General features: G+C 43.0%; 1 protein-coding gene across 5 annotated transcripts in view; it reads right to left on the reverse strand.

The window, feature by feature from the left end:
* Nucleotides 1-700: 700 nt before the first annotated feature.
* The window catches only part of CLIP1 (CAP-Gly domain containing linker protein 1), a 60424-nt gene continuing 45242 nt past the window's right edge, over nucleotides 701-15882 (reverse strand). For 4 of the 5 annotated variants that reach the window (XM_050906434.1, XM_050906429.1, XM_050906431.1 and 1 more), the window contains 7 exons: nucleotides 15706-15826; nucleotides 10367-10419; nucleotides 4851-4968; nucleotides 4417-4576; nucleotides 3525-3574; nucleotides 2015-2139; nucleotides 701-1306 (listed from right to left, as the gene is read on the reverse strand). In XM_050906434.1, the coding sequence (XP_050762391.1) occupies nucleotides 1084-1306; nucleotides 2015-2139; nucleotides 3525-3574; nucleotides 4417-4576; nucleotides 4851-4968; nucleotides 10367-10419; nucleotides 15706-15826 (850 nt within the window). In that variant the 3' untranslated portion in view covers nucleotides 701-1083. Of the gene's footprint in view, nucleotides 1307-2014; nucleotides 2140-2706; nucleotides 2713-3524; nucleotides 3575-4416; nucleotides 4577-4850; nucleotides 4969-10366; nucleotides 10420-15705; nucleotides 15827-15882 lie in introns of all 5 variants that reach the window. The other variant, XM_050906433.1, reaches the window with a different exon arrangement.

Here is a 15882-nt window from a genome sequence, read left to right on the forward strand (position 1 = left end):
ACGGCCGAGGCGGAGCCACGCCGCGAGAGGCGGCGGCGGGCAGGCCGGCGGCACACAGCGCCCCCTGGTGGGCGCCAGGCCAGCCGCCGCGGCCCCGAACCCCTTCTCTTTGGCACCAAATTCCCCGTCTTCCACCGGCTGGGTGACGTCAGCAACGTTCGCGGCCGTTACCGAACGCCGGCTGCGGGAGGTAACATCCCACAACGCTGCTAACGTTTTTCTTTCTATTTATTTACTGTGCAGCCACAGGGCACGTCTGTCCCCGCGCAGAGCCCGCTACATTCCTAATGGAACGGAAAGATACGAAAGAAAACACACTTTTTTTTTTCCAAAATATAACTTTAATATATATATGCATATATACACACACACACCACACACACGCTAGATAGAAGCTGAAAGAATGCAAAAAAAAGGGATGTCCCCACAAACTGTTTGAGGTGTGCACAGCATACAGGTTTCTAACAAAACCCCACAGCAGCTCCATTTCTTACCTGCTTCACGATTTCATGTTTCACACTGTCATCAAACCGCAACCCACAGCTCGCGTTCACTGAGCAAAATCACAATCAAATGAGTAAATGAAAATAAAGATGAAATATTTCTCAACCCGGTCCAGTGTCAAAAAAAGCTTAAAAATCTAAATGTACAAATTCAGCCTTAAAATGGTTTAGTGCAAATATGAAAATTAACAGCATAATTTTAAGGTATTTAAATAAGCTTTAATATAACTATAGTGCTTCATTCCTACACGTTTTCCCATCAACAGATGCAACAGCACGGGGGCATTTCTTGTTAAGAGTAGGGACAAACCCAGAACCTGGGAAGAAATAGCATAGTCATTCGTTAAATCATTTATTCATATTTCACTTAAGTTTATTAAAGGGAGATAGGGTATTTATTAGCGGAGGAGCAAAATATTTATCAATTTACTGATTCTGGGGTGGATGGGCAAGGGGAATGGGAGTGAGGGGGTCAAGAAACACTGTCCCTTTTCCTGACATTCAGCACACACAAATGCTGGTGGTATAAATCGTCCGATCAGGGCGCGCAGACAGTCCATCCTCCCGGCCGCGCGTTGCATTAGAAGGTCTCGTCGTCGTTGCAGTCGGCCGTCCAGTGCCCAAACATCTCGCAGGTATCGCAATAGGGGCGTTCTTCTCTCCTGCTGCCGTGGTAAGCCGAGTGGGGCGGCTCCTCCAGCATCTGTGCCTGGGTCGGACAGTCTTCAGTGTCGTGAAGGTCAAAGCAGCCGCAGATATCGCAGAAGAGACGTGGTTTCTTCTTTGACAAGCTTTCCTCCTCGCTGCAAGATCAGCACCAGCGCAAGTCAAGCAGGGTACTTCTCCTTCGTAAAGGAGAAAGGCCTGCTTCCCTGCCCTGCGCCATAAGCTGTCTCATAATTATTGAGACTAAGGAAACACCACAGCGGTCAACAACAACAACAAAATCACAAAACCCCTTCAGAAGATCTTCTGACATCTCAACTACCTTGCAGTACCCCCATAATCCCTTATACTACAGTATTTACTAAACAAACTGCTCTGTTTGTGTAAATATTTGCACAGATACAGACATTATGTAAAAAAGAAGCACATGGAAACTAGTTTCTCTTTTCTCTTGATAGAAGAGATCTGAAGTCACAATACATCAAATAGGTTTTAGCTCTGTTTCTCTGGACTGAATCTCCCCATCTCAATGCAGCTACCGGCCCCTGGAGAGCAAAGACTCTTCTATTTCACTTGGAAAGGGCCAAACTCAACCAAGGCCGACAACAAATACGTTACATCAGTGTTTGTGATCGATAACTACAGAGGATCATTTTGCACCACCTGATACACCACAGTAATGGACCTAAAAAGAAGGCTGGATTCAGACACCCTAACTTCCAGAGAAAGCTACGTTTGTCTTCCCTGACAGCTGCAATCAGGCTGGTGCACCGTGCAGCTGACAGAACTGACTGCTGCCAACAGCTCCCAAAACGCAAGGCAAGGTTTTCCTTTAGGATTTATACCTGTCATAGTTATTTATCTCCTCTTCGTTGCCATTGAGGGCTGCTTCACACATTCTTTGTATTTTCAAGTTCAATTCTTCGTTTCTCCTTTGCAGATCTACTATCACTGAATTCAGGAAGTCAATCTACGATAGTCAAGAACAAGGACAGTCAGCAGGCTGAGGACTGCACTTCAGAGAAAGCAAGCAACAAAGGAATAACCCTCGAACTGACACGTGCAGATCTGCACTAACTCTTGCCACTGGATTGCTGTATTACAGGGAGCACCCATGGACACTGAGAGGACACGGGACAGGAACTTCCCAAAGGACCTCCGAGACCCTCAGGGTGATTTCTGTCCAGGGAGCTAGGTAGTTCCACCCAGCCAACACGTCTGAGACGTCGGTGGGTATCAACCCACCACCGATAGACCGAGTTCTTTTTCTAATGTGACATCTTGACCATAAATCCAGTTGTGTAACTCTGGTCAGAACAGCGTCTCTGTTCCTCTGAACCTGCAGCTCGAGGGGACGCTCTCGGAGCTATCCTGGAGGGGCAGTGGGACAGCACCGTGCACCCATCGGCACCTCCCAGAGCTAGAGCCACAGGGATCAGCAGGCCAGCGCTGCAGCAGCACTGCTGAATGTCATCAAGTGATGCCTGGCAAATTAACACAGTGAATAAAACAAAGGAACCCAAGAAGCGGAACAAACCTCGTGCTGATTGGAAGGAAGGGTTGCCATCAGCAGGTGAATTCAAGGAGGCAGAAAAACAGAAAGAGATTGGTGTACGTTAATTACGCTACTTCCGATCTCTGTACAGACTAGGAAGGACGTTTTTTAATCAACATGACTGACATTAGTGATCTAACAAGGACTTTTATAACGAGCAGAAGGTGCTTCTATTCTAACCGTGTCTCCTAGGCATTTGTTGTCACAGGCCACCCGCTGCACGGCAGCGCTTCACATGTTCGTTATGATTATCATCCTCTTTGACACACATTTTTCCTGTTACCAAGCACATACTAACTGAGCAACTTCCTTGCTCCATTGCTGCCAACCCTCATTCTGAGTAAAGTTCTGCAGTTAAGAAGAAGCAAAGATCAACATTTTCAGACTGCAGAAACTTAGAAGCAGCACGGGAGCTCAGGCAGCCCACTCCTCCAAGATGGCGAGCACCCAGATTCAGGTGGGCCACACCTCATTCCTTGTTCACATCCAAGAAACCTTTGGAAAGAACGCCAGGGAGCAGTTTCTGAGCGTGCTCACCTCACCAACAGGCTGCAGGTCAAAACTTGCCACCCCTGCCTCATGTTCCAATAACCTCAACTGCTTCTCCAGTGTCACTCGTCACTTGATTCTTAATATTTACTGTCATTAATATTTCCCTTCAAAAGCAGAAGGTTACAAGATAAATCTGCCCCTTGTAATTCTGATGTACAAAACCTGATTAGGAACTGTCTTTGGAAAAAATATTTCACTGCCTATAGACACACTGCTGTTTTAGCATGCTGATGTTTCAGATCAAATACCTGCTTCTCTTTTGCAATTTCATCTTGAAGTAGATTAGCAGCAATGTCACCTTTAAAGAAAAAAAACAACAAAAACAAACAAGGTATAAGTATCCAGTAATCTAAATTATGAAACACGCAATGGCTTAGGCAGAGGCTGAAACAATGTAATAGTCTCTAGTCTCCAGAACACCTTATTCTCTCTGCTTTCTCATCACTCAGTATAAGCTTTGGTAAGGGCGACTTCTTTGGGGAATGTTTTTTGACCACTGCATTACAGAAGCAAATTCAATACTGCACATTAACTTATTAAAATACAAAAAAAAATGTATGCATAGGTGACAGCTAAAGTTCACAGATCTGCAAAGGAACACTCCTCGGTTGAGAGACGAGACTGTAGTGGTACAAAGCTGAAGAAGCTGAGCACAAGGTAAGCACGAGTGTCCAAAATGTGGGATCCCCAGTCCTGTGCTCAGGCAGGTGCTTTTATTACGATGCCTACACGTTACTTTGCAGCTACAGCAAGGAAAAACAAAATCAGTCTAAGAGAGGCTCTAGCACAGAAGCCACACCATGAACAGGATGAAGTTTTATGGTTCATGCATGTTTCATTTCCAGCCACACCACAAACAGGATGAAGTTTTATGGCTTATGCACGTTTCATTTCAAGTCAAACTGCTCCCCAGCCCAGTGTAAATGGGGTTAACTGGCAATGTCGGTAGCTTTCACATTTTGCAGCTGGTCAGATTTTTTTCCTTCATTCAGGTCTTATGCGTGTCCTACAACAGGAAAGTGACATTTCTCACGAGGTTTAATTAGTTAAACCTCCTTTTAACTATCTGGTTAACAGCTGCAAAAATCGACAAGATTAAAAATGAAGGCACAGAGACAGCGAAGAGGTGCTCTCTTTTACCTGCGGAGCCAGTTACAGTTAAAGGCTGTTCGTTGTTTTCCTTGAGTTTTTGCTCCAAGTTCTTCACCTTTTCCTCAAGCTTCAATTTATCAGACTCCAGTGACTTAACCACTGACTGCAAGGTTTTTGCAGAAGCATTTTCTCCACGGAGCACCGTGATCTGTAAGTATTATTTGAGAACGCTTAGGCCTTCCAGCATGAAATCAGAGCACCAAGGCAACATCCTTAGTAGTAAGGGCTAAATAGCCACCAAAAAAATACGCTAGAAGTCACCGAAGTAGGCACAGATACCTAAACATTTAATTCTAAGGTTTAACTATGCTAAATTAATAAAGAAAAAGAATTAGCACTTTCAGTAGCAAGCATACAAAGCCATATGCTTCTAGCCATAACTTAATTGTAAATAAAGAAGCATCCCACTGTTCCTCATTTACCTCATTTCTGAGTTTTTCCAGTTCCTCATCTTTTTGCGTGATCAAGGCACTAGTAACACTGATGGATTTTTGTAAAGATGCTCTCTCTTCATCAATTTCTTTTTTTAATGTTGATTCTCTAAAAGAAAACCAAATACAACCAGAAATCATCTAAAGAATAGATTATTGTAGTTGCCTAAAGAAGTTTAATTTTCAAGTATTAGACCACTGTAAGAAGTGGTTCTTAAAAAGCAAATTTCCATTCTGTACTTGACTAAGATTTTATATATGTATAAACATTTCAGGTGTTACAACTGCGGAAACAAAGCAAAAACTTTACCTAGGTAGTACATGCCAGAATCTGCATATCATCGTATCCATTTGAACTTAAAGAAGCAAGTTAATAGACTGGGGAGATACAGGATAAACAAACATGTTGCACAATGTTCCACAAAACCTAACTTCAGAGTTTTGTTACTTCTGGAAAATTATTAACAAGCAACAAAACATACATGCAAAGCTCATTATACAAGTGTCATGCAAAGCACTGATGATGCTGGAAATATCAGCTGGTCCTCACTAATTTCAGTGACGTCATTATTTCCTGAAAGACGTACTTTGAGAGTTTCGGGGCCTTCAACAACTACTGTTTCAGCACAAAAGCACGGGGGATTTGTTTTACTTCATGGAAGAAGGGTTAAAAAGAAATCCTCCAGAGCAGGCGCAACCCCCTTCTGCGTACATATGTCCCGTTTTCCCAACCTTTTCAGTTGATCTAATAAGAGACACGACTTCTGCCTACAAATCCTGTCCTGACAGTGATCTTAAGGCATCACAGCTATGACATCCTCAGACTGATGCTAACGAGTCTTCCTGATAGGTCACACAATACACACAGATGAGTGAGTATCCTCTCATGCGAGGACTATTACTACGAAGTTCCTTACAAGCTGAAAGGTTTTTGTTTTGTTTTGTTTTTAAAATTGTTACTCCAAAATCTGTGTTTACTTATCTAGAAGAGAAACTTGCTTTTCAGAGCACCGAGCAGTGCCCAGCAGCCAGCTGTCAACTCTCCGAGCTTCTGCAGGTATAGCCTGTTTTCTATGCAATTCCATACATCTCGGTTTAGATGATCGCGGTCTCACTGCCGCAGCAGTGAGCTGCTTCTCTTCTTAGTAGCTGAGAGTGCTGAAGGCAAACTAGGCTACCTGAACGCGTACCCGCTACACAAAAAGCGCGGAGTAGCCAATCCTTCAAAGATACCAAATGACATAACGATTTCGTTTAAGTAACTGAACTACACTACACTCTCTTAGGACCGTTCAAGGGATCAAGAGCAGAATGCGTCCTTGTGCGACGACGCTCGGCAGGTAGGGGACAGCCATTAAGTTCAAATGGAAAAGTTTCCATATCCACGGTATCTGCAGTTAGTGAGAGCCATGATACCCAGACCATGAAATACAATAAATCACACTGACCCAAGATAAACAGGAAACTCAACAATGAGAGCACAATTAATGCAATTCTTTCATTGTTAAGATTATACTCGGGAATGGAAGCAGCAAGTGGAGAATCTGGGGTTTAGAAAAGCTGATGCAGCTACCAAACAAGAACCACAAGGTTGATTCTGGTTTTGGTATATTTTTTACAATGAGAGAATTAATATAAGCAGAAACACAACAAATTGCAGACTGCATGATCTTGCCTTCAAATACAAGTTATACTCCTGTTAATAAAAGGGCAACAGCATTTAATACAGCTCCTCGCCAACCCTGATTCAGCAAAGCACTAAAAGCGTGACGCAATCTCCGTGTTCTTCAGCAGGATTACATACACGCCTAAGCCGTCTTTTTAAATGCTTCGCTGAATTGGATCGAAAGCCCAGGGCGGTGGTGTGGGAAGGAAATGTGCCACCCATGCCTGGGACGCTGCTCGCAGAGCACAGCTGCCCTCTCCAATCCGCTGAGCTGGAAATCCAGCGTTTACTTAAGGCTGGGGAAATGGGAAAGTACATCTGGACGTTGCTGCTCACAAGCTCTGCTGTACCTGAGATTTCATCCGGGCTTCCCTTTGCTACAGACGCAGCTGTAGAAGGGCAGATGGAAACCCCAGGGACTCACCTCATGCTCAAGAGCTTGTTATTTAGGCAATGGTTCCACTTTTTGGTCAGATCTGCGTCTTGGAGATCAAGACCAAACATACGCTTTTTGTACAAATATGGTTAACTTGCCATTTACTGGGCGTGGTTTCAACCACCACAAGCATTTAGGTGGTTGAAAAAGGCAAACAGTTTGTGAGCATATAAATATATATTTACAAATTCAATATAGGAGTCTAGAGTACTGTAACACAAGGGGAGAGAAACAAGAGAAGAAAAGAAGAGAGAAAACAAGACGGGGGGAAGGTCCCTGTACTGCAGCATTGTTTTTTTTTTTTTTATTACAGGGCAGTCTCTCCAGGAACCACGCTTACAGCTCCAGTTGGAGGCCCTCTAAAATGCTGAAACTGGAAAACCTACAAATATAGTAGGTATATGTCACTACTTACTTATATGTAAGTGTGGATCACAGTTCGCTTCCAGCATCAGCTGAGAGTCTACCCCACTGATGCTCTCAGCTTCAGTATCGTTTGTAGTATGATTCATATGAGAGAGAGTAAACGTAAGGAGCATATGTTGAATGTGAAATAACTACATAGTGATAACTTGCAAGAAAAATCTTGTGGAAACTATTTATTTTATCAGGAAAAAAAAGAAGGAAATTGATTCGGTGAACTTAAAACTTTTCCCCTGCCAATTCAAGTCCAAAATATCTGCTTGCCAGCAGGGATTAAAGAAAAACAACAATAAAAATGACTTTGTCATTTCACACGCCATTTTAAAATTTCACTTTCTTGAGGAGGTTAAACCATGTTTTAAGCAGTGTGTGGAAGTCATGGGAAAGAGAGCTTTTTGTTTTGTTTTAACATAAAAAAAAATCACCCAGATTCTTCCCTTACTACAAAAATAAGAAATTCTAAGAATGAAGCAAATACCTTAAAGTGTTACTGGGCAAGCTTTAAAAATGCAAGATAATAAGAACCACATGTTAGAAACATGGAGTAGAAATGCAAAATACTGTAAGGAAGAACTAAATTTGCACCAAGGGGCTTTTTTGTTTCAGTAAAAAATATAGACTCTTTTTTTTTTTTTATATATATATATATATATATATAGCTGAGTATTTTACAAAACAAAAGCAAGACACCAAGGGACAAAGGCAGCCAAAATATGTACAACAACTTTACTTTAAAAAAAAAAAAATTATTTATTGTAACGTGGATAGACTTTCTTGAGTCTTACCATTAAAGACACACAGATATAGCAAAGGAAGCAAGGGTAGGAAAGGGAAGAGAGAGGAATGAAATGAGTATCGATAAATAGCGCAAGCTCAAAGACAGTAAGACAGTTAGCAACCCACAATGAACCTAATGAGCTGAAGTAACATAGAACCCCCTTAGATTCATAAATATCAAACTCCTGTCACTCCTAGCCGGACTATTTCATAGAGGGAGTTGCTAAAATAGAGGAAGAGAATTCCTGTGGGTGGAAGGAAGGTGAGAAAACTACTGCTAGAGATTTGACCTAATTGAAACAAAAAGATGTCTCTCTTTCAGTATCTCAAATTCTTAGGACAAAAGGAAGACATCATCGGTCATCTCATCACCAACTTCAGTGGAATGTGGGAATTTAGAGAGACTCTTTTTTATTTAATTAGCTCTTCATTCAGCCTGACTTTTTTTGTTAGCAAATAATGTCATATGCTGGTGTATTTTAACCCCCAGTGGCCTGCAGTCTGCTGCAGCGAGGCTGACTGTTTCTGTTGCTTGTTTCATCCTTTCTATTGGAGTTTATTCAACACTGTTGAGGAATGTCATTAAGCCAGTCACAAACTTGGGCATCTCAGTGTAACTGACTGAAGGTAAAGTAATGTTAACATTCACTTTAATGATTTCATAATTATCTAGATTATTTCAGGCAGCTCACACAGAGTAAAAACAGGAGAACGAAAATCAGAGACATACACTTTTCTTTTTATAACTTACTAAAGAGTTTGTCTTTTAAAATGTATGCTATGAAATAGAACTGCTGGCAAGTATTGAATGCATCTTGGGTCCCCACTCCCTCCTTCCTTTCCTCAAGTAACTTTCAGGAGTTACACTATTTAAAATACATGTTTTAAAACATGTTAAGTAACAGGCTATAAACAGCATTCTAAGCTGTCAGCAGCACTAATATCCTCCTTTTCCCTCCCTTCCTCCACATCAAATACGCTGGCGATGATCCTCAGTTGGTGTAAACGTACTAATTATTGTGGATGTCAAATGGTCTTTACACCAGCTGAAGATTTCTCTCCTTATCTTCTCCCTCACCTCGTCTTAAAAAAGTAACTTACACTTACGCTATTCTATGCGGCTAAAGGCTGAGGGATGCAGTTCAGAAGGTTGGTTAGAGCTGGAGGTTCAGCTGTTCACTTGCCTCTCTGTGTAACAACTGATCAAACTCGCACATTCTCTGAGGAAGCGTTAGCTTGTGTAACACCCCCTGTGCCGGCTGTGCTTTAGAAGAGTGTGAGCTGTAACAGAGCATGACCCGCCTCCCAAATAACAGATTATTAGGGAACAAAAAAAGGGACCGGTGTATAATACTGAGTAGCTAAGGATGTGCATGGATACCAAAGCGCCACTCACTGTTCTTTGTTGCGACCATTATCAACTCAGGAAATTTAACGGGTTGGTTTGTTTTTCCTGGAACACACTTGGTGTCATGGAGAGCTGTGTCTTTTTCTAAGGATTTATATAACTACTTTTGAAAAGCCCACATTTTCCTAAAGACAATGTGGCACTTAGCCAATTAGCTTTCCCTACACATATTGTAGAAGGACAGTAAATTTTGTAACTTGGGACCATTTATTGAACAGCACAGTTTACAAAAGGATGCCCCAGTCACCCAGGACAAATCTCCTGGTATTTAAAAACAGTGCTGAATGAACTGCAATAACTACTGCAACAATGAACTCAATATCCCAAAATTATGAGAACAATCCATTCAGTGCTGAATAACTGCCGCTTTTCCTTCCTTTTTTTTTTTTTTAATAACAATCCTTAGCATCACTGTATTTTTCCATTATGACAGGTCAGATCTGTATGCATGCATTTGTATCAGACTGAGGGACAATCCAGTACTCCAGAGCAGACTAAAACCAAACACTCAGCTGGTTACTGAAAATGAAGAGAACTACTGCAATGCAAGAGGTGCATAACTAAAGAGGAACTGGTAAATACCACTGCTTACATTAATACAGCTACATTTCCTTCTCACTTTTAATAAATAAAATGTGGAAGACACCAGCTATAATCCAATGTGGGTAACAACCTCAGCACTTTTAACTATGATACAACAGAAAAGAACTGCTTTCTTAGCAGTGTTTTTGTATTATGTTTTCTGAAGTTTTCTGTAGGACTGTATGGTTAAACACACATCAGAAAAAACAACTTACCTCTTTTTCATCTCTAATAACTGGTTATTGAGTACCGATCTTTCCTCTTCCAGCTAAAACACAAGTACAAAAAGACTGCAGTTAATACACTAAGGATTGTTTCCTTAGTATAATATATCAGAGCATCATTATCATCATATGGGAGAGGCTACAGAGCCTAAAAAGCCTCAAAGTAATCGATTTTCTACTAGGAAACACACACACACAAACACAAATTGTTTGGTGACCAAGAATATTAGCTAGTGAGGGGCTACTACTGCTTTAGGTAGTATTTTCACGTCCTGTGCACACAAGAGAGGTGTGAGGCTAGTATTGCCTGATACGATATTTCCGGGCCCCACGCACACCAAAGAGAACTGTAAGCCTTTGTGCGCCTGGCTATTAAGTTTAGCCCGGTATTGGTGAATTACTGGATTTGCTGTTGTTCTGACCTGGATAATTGTACTACTGATCCGTATTTGTTACTGTACCGTTCTTTAGAGATAAATTATTGATCCCTAAAGCTGTTGGTCTGGTGCCTGTTACTGTATCCTGAACCTGTAACTCGGCGGGGCCACCTTAAGCCCTTACAACTAGTGAGGCCTTCAACTGAAAATATTGTTGCTGCAGGTTCTTGGGGTCCAAACTGACAGGCACACATAGGTTTAGGAAAAGCAAAACAAAACAAACAACCATAATTTGCACGACAACAAAACTGTAAAGCCCCACCACAGAAACACTGGGGTAACTGAACTTCTGATAAGGTTAAGAAATTAAGTATTTTTCAGGCCAATTAATTATTTTTCACCATCTCCTCCTTTCTTCTTACTCAATGGCCAAAGTCAGCAATTACTGCCCTGCAGAACTGCTTATAGTAGCAACTACCTGTGCCTTGACTTGAACGCAATCTCTGTTTAGACTTCACAAGCTTTCAGGGTTCACCCACAAAGGTGAGCAAGACATACATTTATAATGGAAACCTCAGAGCCCCGGGAACAACAGCAAATAGTCTCTTATCGACTATATACTTTCAGCGCTTTGCAGACGTTCAGGTTTGGCACAGACAGGCATAGAAAGCGTTAAGCAAGTTCCAGTGAGTCGGAAGGTTGTCTGCCAGCCTCCAAGACCAGGTTAAACGCAGCTCACCTAGATAAATGGTCTCCTCCGTGTTTTCTGACAACTTACCTTCTCATGTACTGCAGTGCTGTTAAGCCTGACAGGTCTAAGATTAATTGGTATCATTTTGCTGGGGCTTAATCAGACAACTTTATTGTATATGAAAAATAGAAACTAGCAGGGTGTAGAGAGACTTATATTAAGAAGTCTTAAAGCAAATCGAAATGTCTCTCTCAAGGGAAGTGACCACTGTAAGACTGCAGAGCAGCCACGGTACTGTGGGGGTAGGGCCGAATTTTTCCTGCAGGCAAGTCAAACCCAGCAATTTCACCAGCAGCACAAAGTATACCCTCTGTTCCTGAGAGTTTTTGTCTGCTTCCTACACAGAGGCAGCCTATAGGAACTCCTTACATCTGTACAGACTGATGACAAAAAAAGAGAAGGAAAAAAGAATATGAAAATTCTGAGAAACGTTTCACTTGTAAATCCCAGTGAGCTGCACGCCATTCAGCCGCCTCTCCAGACCCCCCTCTGACATCTATTTTATATGGCCCCCCTCCTCCCTCAGACTCACGTTGCTATCTCCTGTGCATCACCCTTCTCCAGCTGGTTTTTTGGATTACTTTTCCTTTACCAGCACTAACACTTCTCTACAGTCACACCGTGCAGCATTAACCTGGCCACATTCCACAGACAAACCGCTTCGTTTCACCCTAGGCTAGCTTAACTTTCTGGTGTTTATGCTCTTGACCGCCACTTGCAATTGGAAAAACCTCATACTGACATTGTTCACCCTTTGCTCCCAGAGGCCGTGTCCGCAGAGCTCCCTGATGCTCTCACCCCCCCGCCCCAACCACACCCCACCTTTTTATCAGTTTCTTTTGGGAAAAGGTTGTGGTGCCTGTTTAACTCGGAAAATCCTTCAACATTTGTGGAATGCTCCAAGGTTGCGTGCATAAACCCTGCGTCTCTCCTCCCTTTTAGTTTCCTGGTTGGCTGTGGAGAAATGAGTGACGTTTGTACAGACCGAGATAGAAGTGGATTTAAAAGAGAAAAAGTAAAGGAGAACAGGACGTTAAGGGAGTTGTGCAGCTTCTAAAGCCCCGCTGCAGCTGAGTAAGTCATGGATCAAGCCCTGAGCAGCTTCGCGGTAGAAGGGGAGAAAGGACACCCCTTCTCATCAACATTTCTCGAGCAATCCGCTCACTCTCTCATTACCCTCAGGGCAGACTTCTCGCATACCTTCAATAAAAGACGGACCAGCTGAGCTAGGAGATGTTTCTACGCTTTTCCCAACAAAGTTAAAATGCCTGGGCAGGTCTGAGGCTCCCGAAATACCACAACAAACAATTTGAAGCCAGAAAAGTTCCCCCAGCTCAGTATGTATCTGACTGGGAATCTTTATCTAATTACAAACAGCTAATTATTTATGGATCAATATAGAAAAGCACCCCTCAGCATCTTTAGTACAAGACGCTTTAACCTTTAGATGTCAGGATAAATCATTCATGAAAGAGCATTCATTAATTTTGCAAAGTGTGTCACATGCAGCCACAGATTCACTAACCCAATTGACTAACACACTTGCTAGAATTTATATAGTTACCATAGCGACTGCTCAAAATACTTAAAACATATGCTCCCTACCTTTCTTACTGCATTTTAATAGGCACACGCACAGAAACTCACACAGACTGAAGCACTGCTCCGTTCTGTGCTTTCCTCCCCACTGTCCAACTTTTCAGTATCCACTGCATAAAATACAGCTCCATGAGCGATCCTGCTCTGTGTCGAACCTCTTCACTGCCACCGCGGACACTTGCTCTCTAAAATCTAATCGAGCAATTCTTCATAGTAACATTTTTTTCACTCCCCACAGACAGCCCGAACCAAGGAAGCCCAAAGCATGCTGCAGCCTGGTACATTCACCCGAGGGACAGCAAAGCGGGAGTGGTGGTGGGGATCCCCGAGACTGCGCCAGCCCGAGCCAGGGCTGTCTGTGCCAGAATCCTCAAGGCCGGCTGGTTTTCTTGCCATTTCGTTAAGACAACCCAGCAGAGTCAAAGATAGAACAAGGGGACAAAGGTAGAACAAGTTTAGGTTGGGTAAGATCTAAAGGGAACATGAAAGAAGTCCTACTCCTCAGGGTAACAGCAGGTTTCTATCAGAGTGAAAAGGATGGTTAGCACTTTACAGGCTCCAGAGGAGACAGGGAATGCTTTTTAGGAGCAACCAGGAAATACGACAGTTCTGGGCAGGTGGACCGCACGTTTCACCACCGAGAGCTGAACAATGCTGAAGTGAGAAGAGCTGCACTCATGTGACGCTCGGCAGGAAACCTGCATTTTAAATGACACCATTTTGCCTTTGGTCCTTTTGCCACAACAGAGCTCCCTGGAATACCAAATGCCGCTTCCAGTCTTTTAGGAGGCCGTGCAGTTCACTAGACCTAAAGACACCATAGCCCAAATACTATGTTTAGAAAATGCAACAGACGGCATTCCCACGTTTCCAAGATTCAGATTACATCTTCCTCGCAGAAGAGGACATAATGCAACGCAAATGGCTGAAGAAGGCAAACAGACTGCTTCTCCAAGCTCGAGCAGATCTTCCAGCTCTTTGACCTTGGAGCCATCTACTCACGGGCAGAGGCGGCCATGGCGCAAGTGAACTGAGAATATTCCAGTTTGCAAGATGACTGACTAATCCCTGTGCTTCACACAGATTACAGCTGTCTATCCTGGCAACCAGAGAAGGATCCCTGCTGACAGATCCACAGCAGGCAGGACGCAGACTGCAGGACTCCTTCGCAAGGTCATCGGGAAACAACGGAGGCCACAGACTGAGATTGCAGTGACCACTGCCAGCCTACGCCTCGTGGGCTGAAGGTCCCCTTCCCTCGGGGACTTTCTGTATATCAACTCTGGCTACCTACACGATAGACAGAAAGGTTTGACCGATGTTGCCAAATCCTTTTCAAGTTACAACTCTTTCTGAAAATAACAGGTTGCCTCAAAGATTCTGAAATAATTTAAGAAAACATGTGGGAGTGGGGAGCAGAGCTCCCACTGGCTGCTTAGGATGACAGCGTTCTCTTACCACACCACTACTCAGATGCAGCATGAGTCAGTGGTTGAGCCCACATGTCTGGGACTCTTGTTAATCATCTCCAAAGGCTCTTTAGGATGAAGCAGCTCGTGCATTACTCCTGTCAGCAGCCAAAAGGGTTTAGAAAGCGGCCAGATCTGTAGTCACCCATCCTCAGTATTTCCAAACAGGACCCTTGGGGAAAAGTCAGCCTCTTGGCTTTAAACATATTGGGCTTTGTTGCAGAATGGAAGCGATCTGTTCCGCTGTCACAGGGAACAGGCACAGCCCTCTTCTGCACAAGTGCTATCTCAGAAAGGCAATACATAAACCCATGTCTTCTACGTTCTTGCTTTTGGACAAGATCTTCCAAAGATGTCTTCATGGTGTGGCTGTCACCGGAACTGCTCCACAAGAACTAAACCCACCGTATTTAATGGCTGTATATCTAGTTTATCTTTTGGCAAGTACCAGTGTTATAAGCTGTGTAACTCAGCCCATACTTTAAGATGCCAACAACATGTTCAAATGTAATAGTAAAAAATAAAAAATAAAATTTGAGACAGTCTTTCTCTCCTCTATAAATTACCACCAGAAAAACATCTTACATCGATTCCAGTCCTCCAATACCCACTACCTGGCTGCAGCACTGTTCATGTACATGCACAGTATGAAGTTTAAGCAAGCATACACGTGCATAGCGCTTTTTAGAGACAGAGTCCAACCAAGAAGTTTTAAATAGTATCATGAAATACATCCTAAATACTCTTTTTTTTTAGTGGGAAGGGAGAGCAGGAATAAGGAGGAGAATTAAATAGCTAGATTTCCTTAGTACAGGGTAGATGGAGATTTCCACAGTTGTATAACAAAATTACTCCCGACAGAAATAGCAAGTGTCTGTTAATACATTTGGCTAAAGCATATTTAATTTATGCTTATTCCCAAGCCTCCTAAGTATCCTTCGTGGGTTACGTAACCTTCTGTTAGCCTGCAGTTCTAACCTCCCAATGCAGGTGGCTTCCAAATTTATTTTAAAACATTCTCCGAACAACTCATCTTTCAAGAACAAACATGCAGTGCAACGTCACCCAGGCATCAGCGGAAACAGCACGCACAGCACTTTCACCCTAGATCAGGAAACGGTCCAGCCACTCTACCTTCTGATGACTCGTGACTTCGTCCCTGCTCCTGCCCAGCTCCTCGGCAAGTTTCACGTTCTCCTCTTGCAAAGCTGCAAGCTGCTGGGACTTCTGAGCTGCTGCCAGCTTCAGCGCTTCGCTGCGAGGACAGAGAGTGCATCGTTACCATAGGAACGAGAGAGGCAAGAAAAAACT

Source organism: Gymnogyps californianus, chromosome 16 (assembly GCF_018139145.2).
Source record: "Gymnogyps californianus isolate 813 chromosome 16, ASM1813914v2, whole genome shotgun sequence".
In the NCBI taxonomy this organism is placed as follows: domain Eukaryota; kingdom Metazoa; phylum Chordata; class Aves; order Accipitriformes; family Cathartidae; genus Gymnogyps; species Gymnogyps californianus.